General features: G+C 46.6%; 1 protein-coding gene across 1 annotated transcript in view; it reads right to left on the minus strand.

The window, feature by feature from the left end:
• Positions 1-16,852, minus strand: part of Cux1 (cut-like homeobox 1) — a gene marked incomplete in the record, with an annotated part of 344,274 nt that overhangs the window by 25,489 nt on the left and 301,933 nt on the right. Inside the window, 1 exon segment of the mRNA XM_013520550.1 lies at positions 25-327. Within this exon segment, the coding sequence (XP_013376004.1) occupies positions 25-327 (303 nt within the window).

Genomic DNA, 16,852 nt, shown 5'->3' on the forward strand with positions numbered 1-16,852 from the left:
ACTTGGCAGTTGAGACGGACCTACCGAGGTTGTTGTCTGTCAGCACCTCCTTGACCCTCTTGGTTATGCCGTAAGTGTCCAACTCTGGAGACATGGCTACAAGTTCTTGGATGCTGAGGGATGAGTGTCCAGAGAGAGGCAGTGGGGTTGTGGGCTGGGAGTCCAAAGTTGGTGGGTCATTGGGTTCTGGTGGTTTGCCGTCCTTACTGGTCTCGATGGGGGGACAGGGCTGCTGAACCAGCTCAGTCAAACTCTTCACGGATTCACTGGAACTCATTGGGGACTCAGGAGCAGGGCTGCAGCTGGCGGAGGTCTTTGGAGTGCTTTCTGTAATTAAACACACGAAAATACTTATCTTTCACCACATACATCAACCTTCCTTCTCTAGGAAATACTAATTAAACAGTCTGTACCAAAGGAGACTGTGGTCTTCTATGGATCTTCATGCATTGTTTTATAGTTTTTTTGACTGAGAGTAACCTCTAATTTTCTGTGTTAAATGAGCAAAAATAACACTAACAGGAAGAAAAAAAACCAGAGAGTTAAATAGATGGCTTCTGAAGGCTTAATATCTGGGAATTTTAATTTAAAAAAATCTGTCATATTAATCATGTATTAACAATGTCATGATTTCTTCTAAGAAAACCCCATAATTCTAATAACTCATAAGGAGCGTGGCTACATTATAAGTTGCATAATTATTTTGTCTGTATTTCCCAGATCAAAAAGAACAGGCAGATTATTTTCAGTGAGGGCTGCCTATGATGTGTAATTACCAGAGTCATGAAGACCCTTGAACCTGAGGCCTTAGTTGCTGCCCCCAGGGTGGCACAGTGAGACTCAGGGCTCAGGGCCCAGGATGGATTAACACTGTGATGCCACAGGGATTCCCAGGACCCAGTCCCAGCTGAAGATGGAGGGAACTAAAGAGAAGGAGGCTACTCTCTCTGCACCAAGCCTCCAGAGCTTGCTGGCACTGTGAAAAAATCATTTTGGAAAGTCAAGCTCTTTATCTATACCATGCTGTAAATGACACTGGAAGAGATGGACTGGTTGGGCCACCAGGTGTCCACAGGCTCCTTGTTTCAGAAGTACCTTTGCTTGCTGGGGTTACTGTAAGTGCACAGTAGGAAATGTTACCCTGTCCTCTGTCAGTAAGCATTACCCCCATCCTGTCTTTAGCATCATTATAGAACCACAAGACACAATTAAGTCTGGTTTTGAGGTATCTCTGGCTATTTCTTCATTGACAATACTAGAGAAAGACTGCCCAGGAGGACAATGTGTAGTGACCTGGTGTTGAGTTCTTACCCACAACGCTAATGTGCCTGTGATTCAGCTCATGTCAGGCATAAGCTCTTCCTATTACCACTGAGGCTGACATGTGGTAAGACCCCATAGGCCATGCATGAGGGTCAGGTGTGGTCACGTGGGCTCCAGAGTGCTAGGTTCTAGCTGCAGAGGGATGACAAGTCATACAGGGCAGGGCCTTTAGGGTTATCTCTTACTTGCTGCTTCCTCACACCCTAGCAGATTCCTAGGTACCATTGTACACTAGTAGGTGCTCCAAAATAGTTACCTGGCTAAAGGGAAAAATGTAACCGTGGATAAGAATTTCATTTCCATTTAATATGTATTCAAGTATGCTTTGCTGGATATTTCAGATTCAGGATAACAACCTATTTTGAACTGCAAACTGTGGAAAATATATTCCAAATACAAGGAATATTTTGTATGAACACTGAGAAAGAGCAAAACCCCAAATAAAACAGCTGCAATTCAACTCAATAAATCCATTTATTGTCTTGTACTGGTACAAAGTCCCACCACTGCATAAAGGTGTGTCCTCTACTTGGAAAATCAGGTTAAAAAAACAGCCAGACTGGTGTACAAGAGATGTAAAAGAGACAGACGTGAAAGGCAGAAATGGTCCATATCAATCTTTAAGGCAATATGAATCCTACAAATCGGATTTCTTTTCTCTGCTCACCCCCCGGTCAACAGACAACTGGATATAAAACCCAGCAAATGTTGTTTTTGTACCTGAAGCTGCAAAGGAATTATACTGTAAATTTGCCCTGATTCACCCATGCGAGGGACCAATTTGGCAGATCATCCATCTTGCTCACCATCTACTGTCAAGGATGGCATGAATTCCCCACATGATAAACAGATTTCTTCTCAGGTTTGTGTCCTTTAACCCACAGCAAGGTCGAAATCATGGCTGTCTGGCTAATAAACCGCATGGTGCCGGCTGCTTTCTTGCCTCCCTGTTTTGTTCTGAGCGCCTATGTGGGCAGATCTCACCAACGAGTGGTGGCCACAAGTCCCTTTTCCCAGGCATTACACGCCCACTTCTCACAGGCCTTTTGGCCATGAAGAGCCGGGGGAGAACTCACTGGAGGAGCCCCTGACAGTGACAACAGACAAAGAAAAAATCCGGATAACTAAAATCTTGTCTGGGCCCTGCGCTGTCTAGGATGCATGGAAGTGAAACACTGTGGCAAGTTGCTGGGGCAGCCTAGTGTCTGGGAGCCCCCTGGGAGGCAGTTCAATCATGGATGGACGCAGAGACGCAGAGATGCTGCCCCAGTCTCAGGTCCAGTATGCAGAGTCACCCGTGCTTTTGGGCTAGGCATGGACAGAAGAGTCAGCAAATGGACCCAATAAAGGTATGCTGAATCCAGCACTCAGAGCATGGACCGGAGAGCATTCTTTAGAGAATTAGAGGTGGACATGGGTTCACATGCCTGTAATTTCAGCACGCTGGGAGGCTAAGACAGGAGCACTGCAACTTTGAACCTAGCCTGGGTAACTTAGTGGGACCCTATCCCAAAATAAAAAATAAAAAAGGGCTGAGATGATGCTCAGTGTAAAGCCCAGAGTTCAATCCCTAGTACCGCAAAAGAAAAACAGAGCTTTCCGGGAACCACTGCAGCCTTGATAGTAAGCTTACCATGACCAAACCACACCGGTTAATAAGTCCTGTCCAGGGCTCAGGGTCCTGGTGGTCCATACGACTACTGACAAACAAGAAATGTAGTCAACAGAGAGGAAGTATATTTGCTTTCTTGAAAAAAGCTAGTGGAGCCCTCTGATCAAAGCAATCCGTGTAACTGAAAAAATTAAAAAACCAGGGAGGTGTCAAGAGGAGGGGATGCCTCCACTGGCCTGTGGTATCAACTGCAGTACTTCCTGGATCATCTGGTCTCAAGTGACAGATGCAGACAGGCTCATCAAGAGGAACCAATCTGCCACGTGGCTGCTGCTAACTAAATACAATATGAATTTGACTTTTCCTTTTTAAAAATTTTTAAAGAGTAGTTATTAAATTGTAGTGAAAGGTATTAAATGTATTATGTATATGTAGATCTCCACTCGACATAAATATCTTGTGATTTATTGCTATTTTGTCCACAGTGTCCAACATGTGACTGAGATACTGTTCATGGACTTCACAGGTCACAACTTGCAGGTACATTTTATGTAACATTTTCGAAAGGCTAAGACTGTGGGGACAGAAGGCATAGTGGTTGCCAACAACAAGCAGCAGAGAGACTGTCTACAAAGCAGCAGGAGGGAATACTTGGGGGATGATAGCATTATTCTGTCATGATCAAAATTCACATAACACGATATTTTATTATTGTTTTTGAGACAGCGTCTTGCTACATAGTTCAGGTTGCCTTGAACTCACTATCTAGCCCAGGCTGGCCTCAAATTTGTGGCAATCCTCCTGCTTTAGCCTCCTGTATGCTGGGATTACAGGTGTGTACCACTTCATCCAGTGCTTAACACAATTTCTGAAAAAAGACTGAAGTTGGGTGTGGTGGTGCACACCTCTCAGAGTGCTGGGTGGCTAAAGCAGAACTGTAAGTTTAAGCCCTGCCTGGGCAGCTTCACTGAGACTGTTTTTATTTGTTTGTTTGTTTGTTTGCTTTGTTTTTTTTTTTTTGAGACAGGGTCCTACAACGTAGTTCAGTCTGGCCTTGAACTCTCAGTGATCCTGCTGCCTCATCTTCCCAAGTGCTGGGATTACAGGCATATGCCACTATGCCTAACATGGGACTCTTGCAAAATAAAAAAGGGTTGAGGATGTTGTGAAGGCCCTAGGTTCAATTCCTAGTACTAAAAAAGAAAGAAAGGGAGAGAAAGAAAAAGCTAGCTAGCCAGCCAGCCAGCCAGCCAGCCAGCCTTGGAGTGGTGGTATACGGTAGATTTGTAGCATGAATGAAACATCATCTGGGAGAGAAGCCCTGGCGGTAGCTGTGAGGGCCTTGGAGTTGACTCTAAGGGGTCAGTCTTTGGATTCTGGTGCAGCAGGGCACTGGGCATAGGTCCATCCAAAGAGGGGATGCTTTCTCCCCAGCATTGTTTCTCTCCCAGACACTTGCTGGGCATAGAATGTTTATTGAGGCCCTGCCTGAAACAATAAAAAATGGCAAACAGTGTCCTTTTCTGTGAGATGGGGGAATCCAAATTGTGGCATGTTCACTGAACAGCCACATGCTACCAACAGTGAGAACATGAGAACCAGGGGCATCTATGTCAACATCAAAGGCACAGAGAGGGGCCCAAAAAGCAAGATGTGGCTCAGCAGCACAGGGTGGGACAGAGGGCAAAGGCTTGCACACACTGGTATACATGTGGCTGTCTAGGTAAGTGGTAAAGTTAGCAAGTCAGCACAGGAATAAAAAGTAGCCAATTCAAGACAGACAACAGTTAACTTCTAATAGAACTGAAGTTACAGAGGGGGCATAACTCTACCTTTTTTTTTTTTTTGGTGGTGCTGGGGTGGAACCCAGGAGTGCTTTACCACTGAGCTATATCCTCAGAGCTTTTTATTTTTCATTTTCAGACAGGGTCTCACTAAATTGCCAAGGAGGGCCTTAAGCTTGTGATCCTCTTGCTTCTGCCTCCCAAAGAGCTGATTATAGGTACAGGCCACTATAGCCAGCTCGACTCTATCTTTAATGCCTTACTTCTTTTAAAAATATAGAATTATGACCCAAAACTAAGGTTAAACCTGGGTGATAGGGATGTAGGTGCTTAGTGCATTATCCTACCATCTGCATTATGTGTGAAGTATTAGACCTCAATTTTCAACAGTAGGAGGCTGAGTAGGAGGATCACAAGTTCAAGTCCAGCCTGGGCACCTTAGTGAGACTGTCTCAAGGTAAAAAATTAAAAAAAGGGCTGGGGATATAGCTCACTGTGAAGGGTCTGGGTTCAATGCCCAGGACAGAAAAAAAAAAAAAAAAAAAAAGCCAACAGGAAAAAAAGCAAGTAAGTTCACTGTTCCTTTAGGACAGAACATTAATATGGGCAGCAGGTGTTGAAGGGGCTTTTGTAGAGTCCAGGAAAGAGGTGGTAGGGAACTGGGAGGAGACGGGACCACAATGATAAGAGATCCAGGTTTGAGTACAATTTTGGAGAAGCTTTGAGGGGCCAAGGGGATAGGGAGAAGGGCCTGGGTGGTGGGTGTGTGGTGTACCATTCATACTGCAAGCTGCAGTAGGGTGCTGTGGGATGAGCAGGGAGACGATGTGAAGAAACCTACTTTATCATCATCCCTAACAGCAGGCACCATCAATGCTGATGTCTATTGGGTACCTGCTGTGTGCAGGCGCATGCTAAGGCTTTCAGGAGGGAATGTGGGCACTCGTCACTATGTGGGCCAGGCCTGGCCCTTATCTTACATAGAAGACACAGTGCCCAGAGGGACACTGCCAGAATGATCAGACATTATACATCCTAGGGAGCCACCTGCCTGGCTGGGCAGTGCCTGCACTCTGCACAGAGTGACAGGTCTGCCCAAACCTCAAAAACAACAATAAGTCACAGAAGTCCACAGTGCCATCAGGGAGGAAGCCCACATAGGTTTCCTATCACTTGTGGGTACTGAGCTGAGGGCACCGTACAGTGGCACCAATCTCCCAATAGCCCTGGGGGAAGCTAAACCCTACACAAGTGAGGAATCAGGCAGCTTGACTGGCTCCAAGTTCCTTAGATGGAGCAAGCGGGAACTACAGCAGGAGTGCGAAGTCTCCATATTTCCACCTGCTTTGCTGCCTGCTCACAACCTCCGCAGGATCCTGGCCTTCCTTCCTTCACTTCTTCACACTGTTATTCTCTTTCTCTTTTTCCTTCCCCTCCTGTTCCTTCCCTTTTCTTCTCTCTTGCTTTCAAGGTACCAGGGGTTAAACCCAGGGACTTCATACTGAGCTACATCCCCAGCTCATTTTTTAACTTTTAATTTTGAGACAGGGTCTTGCACAAGTGGTTAATTTGCTCAGGCTGAGCTGAAACTTTTTTTTTGGTACTGGGAATCGAACTCAGGACGTTGCACTTGCCAGGCAGTCACCCATGCCCCCGAGCTATATCCCTGGCCCTGAGCTGAAACTTTTGACCTTCCCGCTTCAGCCTCCCACAGTGCTGGTATTAGAGGCATGTGCCACCACACCTGGCTTTACTCCCACTTTTTTTTTTTTTTTTTTTTTTTTTTGTCTTTTTGAGACAGGGTCTCGCTATGCACTTCCGGCTGTCCTCGAGCTCACTTTGTAGCCCAGGAAAGCCTTGAACTCACAGTGATCCTCCTGCCTCAGCCTCCCAAGTGCTGAGATTACAGGCATGTGCCACCACCCCCAGCTTGCTCCCACATTTTTAAAGCACTATGTGTTGTGCACTCTGCTAGACACTGGAGACAAGATAAGTTACACAAAAACCTTGCTTTGAAGGAGTTAGCAGGCTTCAGGTCTGGGACAACTAAAACAGAATGTGCACATTTTAAAAGCCCAACACAATTGGATCTGTGTGGCTTAATTTTTCTGCAAGGGATTGAGCCCTGCTTAAGAGTAGTTTAGTTTGCACGTAGAGAGCAGAGATGGTGACTCAAGGCCCTTGGAGGTACACAAAGCATTCAGGACCCATAAAAAGGTTATGAAAAATATTATATTCCGAAAACAGCAGGCAAACAACTGCTATAAGTTTTCAATAGATACCAACTGAAAATGTGCACCAGCCATAATTTTCCAAGACAAATCTCTCTACGGTCTATACAATCCTCTACCGAAATTTCCATACCCAGCCCTCCATCACAGTAATAATAACCCAAATTCCATTTAGTGTTCATTTGAGCAGTCAGGATAAAGTCGTTTCTTATTATCTTCCCACTGTGTAAGAAACAGCTTGAAGGTAGGAAGTCAGCAAGCATTTCCACCAAAAAGTAATTATTGTAAGTGACATTTTTACTGCTGGCGTGCCATAAGGCGAACTGCGCATGCAGAAGGACAAGTTGCTGAAACAAAATGACAGGGTACTCCGTGACATTCTGACAAGAACCCAAACATTATTTAACTGGCGGCTGGTCTGATGTACCACTTTTCATTATGTCCAGAGTTTAGGCTTTGAGCCCATGCCAAACCAGGAAATTCCAAGTAACTTTAAAGACAGACAAGGAAGCAAAGGTGGGAGAAGGTTAAGGGGAGGGGAGAGCAGGGATGGCCTGGAGGAAACTGAAGGAAAGGAGAAAGAGGAGCCCAGAGAGGGGACAGGAACCCTAGCAGCTGTAGGCAGCACCATGGTCTAAAGATGTGCAGTGAGTTCTCAGTGCCCAGTGTCGATGTCCTTGGTCCAGCAGAGTGCTGGCAGCCCCAAAGGGCCCCAAGGGCCTTTCTAGCCCACAGCACTGACAGCTTCAGAAGCTGCAAGGGGGTAACTGACGACACCCTGGAGGACTTCCCAGCACTCAGCTGGGAAGTTTACCAAAGCTGCCTGGGTGCTTGCAGCCCTCTGAGGAGACCCCCATGTGGGGTTATGACTGAACAAGTCTCTTTAGACCGACCCAGCCTCTGTGCTACTTGTGAACAGCAAAGCTCCTGTAACCTCCTGTGGTTTATTCCCACTGGGGTAAGGCCTGTACAACATGAGACCCTATTTCATGACTAGCTTCATAGTTCTCGGACATCACAACTGTGCTTGGCGGCTGTGATGCTGGGGGCCCTGAGCCTGAGACCTGCCTTTTTTTGTTTTTTGTCTTTTAAAGTACTGGGAATTGAACTTACGACCTTCACACTGAGCTGTATCTCTAGCTCTTTTCTTTTCAGTGCCTTGTTTTTCTTTGAGACAAGGTCTCATTATGTAGTGCAGACTGGCCCTGAACTCCCACGCTGGCCTTGAACTTGTGGTGATCCTCCGGCCTCAGCCCCACAGAGTACTGTGATCACAGGTGTGTCCTACCAGGCCTGGCTGGAATCTTACCTCTGAATTAGCTGCAGACACAGTCCCATGGCCCTTTCCCCCACATTTCCAGGGTGACATGCCTATGAGACACAGCAGGCAGAAAATGCGGGATTGTCTCTTTTTAAGTATGAGTTCTATTTTGACTGATATAAAGCAGCTTAAACCAAAACACACAGCTACTTTGACAGACATCACTGAGACCCTGGGTGCTCACTGCAGACCAGATGAACTCTCATCAGTCCCAGAGCCCCAGCAAACCTACAAATTACTTTCTTTGCAACCATGCAAAGGAGTGGGGTGAAAAGGCTGGGTGGGGTAGAGCAGGTGTGGGCTGTGAGAAGGGATGCCCTAGGGGTTGGGCCTCTGCTCTGTCTGTCCTAGGAATGACTGATGCCACCTGTTTCTTCCATGCAATAAAAGAGCATTTGATTTTTAAAATCTGCCTAAGAAACTATTATATAGGAACTAAAGTACTATGAAGAAAAGTAAGCCAAAAAAAAAGAAATGTAAGCCAGGTGTTGTGTTCATGCCTGTAAATCCCAGCACTGTGGAAGGAGGACACAAGTTTGAGCCCAGCCTGGCCAACTGAACCTGGTAGAAAGACCTCATCTCAAAAATAAAAATAAACAATGCTCAGTACAAAGGCCCTGGGTCCCTATCCCCAAAAGTTGTTGAATAAGAGCAAGGTTACTTAACTTGTGCTGTCTATATTTAAGCTCCCCAAACTTGACTTTGAGTCCTTTACAGAAGGGGACTGTAATGATGCCCTTGATTGCAGGTGCTAGGTGATGGCATGTGCATGTGAGCAAGGTGGACCTGTGTCACATGGCTTGGAGGAAAGGAGGAGACATGTTGTTAAGCAGGCCACGGTAACAAAAACCCCGGGGCGAGGGCCAGGATAGGGGACATGGGCACCCGTTACCCTGAAGCCAAGGCCAGGGATGGGAGAGGACAAAAGAACAGGGGTGCTGAGAGCAGGCAGGAAGCTGCAGAAGGAGGTGGCTGAAGAGGCTGGGTACATACTGGGCAGGTGGGACTTTAGCCCACAGAGAAACTGGGAGCAGCGGCCAGCTAGATGTCCACTCGAGATGGGGCCAGCCTCAGTGCAGAAGGTCAAGCCAGAAGGTAGGTAGCAGGCTAGAAGATGCTTGGCTGTGGAGTAGCCCACAGGGAAACTGAGAGCAGTGGCCAGCTAGATGTCCACTCTGGAGATAGGGCCAGCCTCAGTGCAGAGGGTCAAGCCAGAGGTAGGTAGCAGGCTAGAAGATGCTCGGCTATGGAGTAAAGAAACATGGAAACAAACTGCTGTGTGAGAGGAGAGGTCATATGAGAAGAGGCACTGCTCTCCAAGCCAGAAGAGGCAGCTCTGGACAAAAAAAGCCAAGTTCAAAGTGAAGGTTGGGGGTCTGGAGGTAGATGGGGGGTCACTGCCTGACAAGCCCCTGTCCGTCACCTGGCCACAGGACAGGCTGCAAGATGTCTGCTGCCCTATCATGGCTCGGAAGTCAACTCCACAGCTTCTGGTTCTGTGTGCAATTGGCACCTCCCTTCCTCTCTTTCTTTTTCCCCCACTCTGTGGGGAAAGGCATCTTAAGAATTCTGGGTTGACTTGTGATGTACCGGGGGAGCTGTAGAGGTGACCTGGTACAGTGGCTGGCTCTGGTGGTGAGGGATGCTGTGAGGGATCTGGGGTGTCAGCCTGCTGTCCCTTGGGGTGCTTTTCCCCTCTGTATCCTTTAGAAGCTCTTAAGAAAACATGGACATTAAAAGCGGAGTTGGAGAATGTTAAAGATTAGATATCTTACTGAAATGACAATTCATCTTCAGATGGGAAATCACGGTCTGGCATGACTATTGGGGGACAGGGAGGGACAACAGTTGGCCTTACTTCAGGGGCCCACGGCCCACCTTGTTCTGGCTTCTCTACAGATGCAACCTGACTTAGGAATAATGCTTTCCAATTACCTCCAATAACCCGATTACTGAACCAGCTGTGTGTATGAACACTTATCAATGCGTCCCTGTGCATTAAGAGAAAACGTATGTCACACAAACATTCTAAATATATATTACTGAGATGGGAAAAAATAAACCCTCTAGTTAAATTGCTTTGCTGTAATCAAAGATTAATCACTGTGTAGAGGGTGTGTGTGTGCGCGTGTGTGTGCGCATGTGTGCGTGTCTCCGCTCTCTCCAGAGCTCATTTCTGGCTTTGGGCGAACCTACTCAAGTCATACCCAAGTGGTAGTCATCCTACTATTCTGACAGTGGGATTAACCCCTACCCTTACTGATTTCTGAGAGTTGAGGGAGTTAAAAGTGGTCTTGAATAGTTTCCTTCCTGAGGCTTCTAGGCCTGCAACTCAGAAAGTCTCCTTTCCCCTAAGCATGTGGGGTGGGGGTGGGGCGGAGCAGCTGGCTTTGAAGTGCCCATCTGTGCAGGGGATAAGCCTGTGCCCCATAGCAACCTGTCCTCTCTCATGTGCTGCCCGCTGGCCAGCATGTGGGTAATGAGGTTTGGGCTGTGATGGAATGTTTCTTAGAGGACCTGGGCCTGGCCATAGCCAGGGGCACACACTGGTGTGACAGGCAGCTGCCCATCTTTTACAGTGTGCAGGTAAGCAAACTCGTCTGGCCCTACAAGGAGCCAGGTGACATTTTTGTTATGTGTGTCAGTATTAGAGAAGCCATTAAGGTACATTATTTTACACATCCTCCTAATATCTCTATACTGCTGTACTTAATTTGTGATGAAATTGTTGAGAAAGGGTACTTAATGTAGGACAGTCAGTAAAAGTAATTTATCATCTCCCCACTCCAGTGCTCCCCTTATCAGGGAACTCATTTTCTGCATTCATCATGCAATCAGCCTATTATTTGCATATTAATCAGGCAGTGGACCATGAAAGAACCGCATCCCAGCCAAATGCTGTGCTATCTCAGGAGAAACACTCAGTAATTATCATACATCAGTGTTATGATGTGGTAATTGATTATAACATCTTTCTGCAGTCCCTGGGGAGTCTCTCCACTAACCCATCTCCAGGGACTCTGGGTGGATTTTTCTTTTTCTGCAAATTCTGTGTCACCTTTGCTGTTCTCTACAAGTATTATTTCTGGGGAGTATCGATTCTCCTTTCCACTTGTGTGAGGTATTCTCACCCATGTGAGACAAACCTGACCTTAACTCAGGAAGGAGAAGGTCTAATCACAAAGAGTGTCCCTTCCAAACCTTGTGGGGCCTTGCTCTTTGGTCATCTGGCTTCAGAGCTGTGGCCCTTGCTTTTGTATGAGTTGCCTTATCAAACAAAATGCTGCAACTTCAGCCTCTTCTAATTGCAAAGTTGGTACAAAGGCAGTTTGACTGCTTTATTTAGGTGCCAAATGACAGACTAATTTTGGCCCTTATGTAAAGGACAAACCCAACATCTGCCAATTCAGACTAGGGCTATATTTAGGAACCCGGTTCTAAAGGGAAGAACAAATGCAACATCAAGATGAGGCCAGAGAGGGACACTCCTGGTTATCTTTTGACCCACACAGGAGAGTGCTGAAGGGTACTCCTTACTCCTCAAGGGGACCTGAGCATGGTCCGATGGCGATCAGCATGGGGCAGGGATGACATGACAGCTGATGGGCAGGCCTGTCCTTAGCAAGAAAAAGGACCTCAGATTACTGTGTATATTTTCACTGAATTTAGAGAAGGGGTTTCAAAGAAGCATGGCTTTTTCATCACAGCCCACATACATTTTAAACTTCCTACTGCCAAACTTCAAAAGTCTGGTATAATGTTGTCACTGATTTGCTGATGGTGCCCTTTCTCTCTGTTGTTTAGCTTCCTGGCTACTGCTTATGGGGGTCTCCCTGCCCCTTTATGTGCAGTGTAGGGAATTGAACTGAGGGCCTCAAGCATGCTAGGCAAGCCCTCTGCTACTGAGCTATACCCCCAGCTACCCACAGGGATACATCTCTAGACACATTTCTTTTTCTATTAACTGCTTGTTTTTTCATGGATAAGATTTTTTATTTTGTCTATTTATGATCTGAATATAATTTTGTTCTTTATCCTGGGGGACCCTGGCACTTGCTCCTGCAGACACTTCTGTGGCCACAAGGACCCCAAGATCATACATGCTCCCTTCACCTCCTTGTGGGGGCAGACCCGCTCCCACCTGAGGCTTGCTTTTCTCAACCTGTAATCCATTATTAGTTAAGGATTAAAGACATCAGTACTGTGTGTGGCACATAAAAGATGCAAACGTGTGCATCTCTCCTTTTTTATTCTCACTGCCTTTTCTAAAATTACCTGAGGAGTTTTAAGCACTTCAGCTTTTTCATACTTCCCTACAACAGCACCACTGAAAGCTGAAGTCCTTGTTTGCTCCTATGACCTACTTCTGCCTCTTGCACTGAAAGCCCAGTGCACTGTAAATTCAGCTTTCCAAAATAGGCCTACAGAGGACAGAGAGACTGGCCAGAGGCTGAGCCCAGGTCCTCTGGGCTTCTGTCAAAGTAAAGCTGGGCAGTGCCACTATAGGGGTCCTGGCAAAGCAACCAAGAGCATAGGTGGCTGTCACTTCTTACCCTTGTCAGTAGCCACCTGTTTCAGACTAGTTTGCTCTTCCAGGCCTGAGTGATAACCCATAAGCTATATATTGTCTTACTCTCCTTTTTTGCGTGGGCATGGTGGGGGTAGAAGGGTCGGATGCTGGGGATGGAACCCAGGGCCTCTGGTGTGTAGGCAAGAGCTCTACCATAAGCAATAGCCCTGCTCTTAGTCTCACTTTGAAAGCTTCTGGGTCAACTTTAAGGGAGATGGATGGACAGGTAACTTCCAGAGATGGAACGGCATTATTTCCTAGAAGCTGTCTCTGGAGAACTGCACCAAGGTCACCCTGAAGCAAACTATAGCCATCGGCAATGCTTCAACTCAAGGATCTGCACCAAAGGAGCCAGCAGGCCTCCAGAGGAAGTTGTTTTAAAGCTGCATATCTAACATTTCACTTGTACACTTATGTTAGTCTAAGCTATCAGCACAAAGACAAGTGATGGCCACACTGTTTAATGGCAGAAAATCCAACATTTAGAGGGTGCATAATCTGTGCCAGCACACTATTCTGGAAATTTCTATTGGTAAACTATTTAAATCCCCCTACAGCCTCTTCTTCTCTTTTGATAGAAGAAACTGAGGTACAGAGAGACTGAGTGCTTGCCCGCGGCCATAGAGACAAAGGTACTGATTCTGAGCCTACTGCATCTCCTGCTGCTCCCATATGGGTCCTAGGAACTCACTGCCTAAGAAAATCAGCCTAAGTATCTCTTAGTGATGACTGTTTAAATAAAGCATGGGGTGGCCAAAGAAGGACTCCCCCATAGCTGTAAAGAGGAGGTCCCTTATGTGAGGAAAATCTCTGTGAACTATAGCATCCTGCAAAGAGCAAAGAACACCATCCCAAGGCCTTCATGCTCAGAGCATGAATGTCTTGTACAACACGTGAGCAACTGGGAACTGGGCCTCTGGGGCGGGTGACTCATTTGTGTGTGTGTGCTGCTGGGGACTGAACCCAGGGCTTTCACAGTGAGCTATACCTTCAGACCTTTTTTATTCTGAAACAAGGTCTTGCTATATTGCTAAGTTGCCCAGTCTGGGCTTGAACACATAATCCCTCTGTGTCAGCCTCCTAGAGTGCTGGGACTAGAAGTGTGTGCCATGCCCAGCTCTGATTTCTTAAAAAGAGTGTATACTGAGTGTGGTGGTACACATCTGTAATCCTAGCACTAAGGAGGCTGAGGGAAGAGGACTGCCATGAGTTGAAGGCCAGCCTGGGCTACACAGTGAATTCAAAGCCAGCAAGAGCCTGTCTCCAAAAAAACCAACCAACCAACCAACCAACCAACCAAACAAAACAACTGTGTGCAAACTGTAACCACAGTACAGTTCACTCATTCAAAGTCCCAGAAATCATAATTAAAAGACAGAAGCAGTCAAACAAACTCTGACTCTGGGCTACTGCTTCTGTCCTCTCTGGTGCAGTGAATGACACATCCTTCTCTAGGAGCAGAGGCCTAGGGTTGTCCTGTGCCAGGGTTAGGGGTATAGGAGGACCCAGGACACCTGTATAGCTTTAGGAATCTGCACAATGCCTCCTCTTAGCTCCCTCTATGTGGGGACTCCCCATATCCCTGAACCCACATATGCTTGATGAGGGTCACCAGGTAGGTAGGTTGTGCCTGAACCCAGATACCTGACTTTTCTGGCCTTAAAGTAGAAAATTCCTTTACTATGCCACCCTTGATAAAATGACAATGTCCCGGTAAGGTTACCACTAAAAAGGAAAGAAATGAACATGCTGACTCATTCAAGGTCAGTATCTGCAGGCTGACATCCCAGGTAGAGTGATACAGTCACCATCTGCCCGTCTATATGCAACTTTCCATCTTTCCTGCATGCACGCATGTGTATGTTGACAGCACTGTGGATTGAACCCAAGGCCTTTTCACTGAGCTACATGCCCAGGCCTTTTTCTTTTCTTTTAAATGATAAAAAAAATGTTTAAAATTTTCAGACAGTGTCTCACAATGTTGCTAACTTGCCCAGGCTGCGCTTGAACTTTCAACCTTCTTGCCTCAGCCTCCCAGAGTGCTAGGAATATAGGTGTTTGCCAACACCTTGCTCTCTTTTATATTTGATCTTGTCTCTGGCTATATGTAAGCTGGTTATATACAAATCTTTTCAACTACTCCAACGGGTTAGGATCATTCTGTGTGGAGAGAACCAAGTTCCTTTCACTGATTCAGTTCTATCAAAGAGAAGAAAAAACCGAAAATCCAGACTAAGTCCCTCAATGAAGAGTTCTGCCAACTCTAACCAGTGCCAGGAGATTTTCGTGGGTGGGGTGCTCTTTAGACCACCTACAGCAAGGCCGCCTATACCAGCTGTCTTCTCTAAGAGGCAGCTGGTCCTCTACTGATGGACAACGGCAACATGGAACTGTGGAATTCTTCACGGTGGACGAGACTTGGCACCCATAGCTCCTGACTAGGGTGCTGGGAAAGAGCTAGATGTCTATTGCCTAATCCACCATCCTTTTGTGTGTGCAGCTTGTAGGGCTGCATGGGAAGCGGGTGCAAAAGCTGAAGCCTTAACAGCTTGTTACCCGCAGTCAACAATGCTGCCATGCTAACAAGTCCTTGAGCAGGGGGTGTAGGCAACTCTTCCCTATTAGTTCTCTATAACAGAATAACTAACATGGCAAAAGAACTGTGAATGGAAATGAGTCTTAAGGAATAAAAAGAATAAAAGATTATGGTTAGTAGAGCCTATCTACCTACCTGAGTACCTGCTCTTTCTCTCATACACATACATGCATACCTTCATTATAGCTCATGGTTTGCTTCCTTTTAAAAAAATTTTCTTAGCTATTAGGTATGACAGTGTCTGGGAGGCTGAGGTATGAAGATCACAAGTTCAAGCCTAGCCTGGGCAACTTAGAAAGACCCCATGTCTCAAAATCAAAACCAAAAAAGGGATGGGGATGTATTTCAGCACAGAGGCCCTGGGTTCATCTCAGTACCACAAAAAGCAAAATACAAAACAAAACCAAACCTGAAAATAAAGCTTAACAGATACGCAGGCTACACTCTTAGAAGACCAGTTTCTACCAGCTCTCTTCTCCTTTTCCTATGCCAGCTTTTCTGTCCCTGGATACTTGAACTGCTGAGCAGAAGAGGCCTTCCTATGAGGGAGGTATGGGAATGGGAGACGTAGAAGGGGGCCTCAGAGCCTTTGTTCCCGAAGGCCACCTGGCACCATGTGTCCAAGTGAAGTTCTCTCTCTTGGATCGAAGACTACCCTGTTGTACACACTCCCTATAGCTACAAGTAATGGAAGCTTTTAAAGAAGCTGATAATGTTTGTAGAAAACTAAGATTCTCAGGAAATATACCAACTGGTAACTGATCTGAAGATTTGTTCTCTCTCATTTCCCTGTAAAGTCCTCATATGATGGGCATGGAGCCCATTGATCACTTCCCTCTTCAGTGAGGCCTTGACAACCTCCCATAGGTCCCTAGTGACACTGGTGGGTGAAAATAGCATCAGATCTCCTTGATGCCCAAGGCTGTTGACCCTGATGATCAGAAGATGCCCCAGTTCTCAGAGGAATGTTCTGGAATAATCATACCCACTGCAAGGGAACAAGTGAGGATGCACCATGACTTGGATTTCTCTCTCCTGATATGACCAGTCAGGCTGACACTAGAAGTCTCAAAGGAGCATGGGGACCTGAGGGGCAGTAGAACTGGACAGAGGAAGGTAGGAGTTCTTTAGTGAGGAAGTGGCTCTCCAGTCTGCAGTCTGGCCTTAGGTGAGTGTCGCACCCGGTCACCATGGCAACAAGGCCCTCCCATTATGCCCTGAGAGCTCTGCTGGGAGACCAGAGCTCTCGCTGTAGGGCTCAGCTGGCTAAGGGACAGAAGCAGGTCTTCTAAAGTCCTTGCATACCCAGGAGGGCCTGGATCCTCAGGCTCAGAGTATATACCAACATGGCCCAGGAACAACCTCGGCTGAGGCTGGAAGCATCATCCTGCAGCTATCAAGTCTACCTTGCTGGG

Source organism: Chinchilla lanigera, unplaced genomic scaffold, assembly GCF_000276665.1.
Source record: "Chinchilla lanigera isolate Chin_1 unplaced genomic scaffold, ChiLan1.0 scaffold00055, whole genome shotgun sequence".
Classification (NCBI taxonomy): Eukaryota; Metazoa; Chordata; class Mammalia; order Rodentia; family Chinchillidae; genus Chinchilla; species Chinchilla lanigera.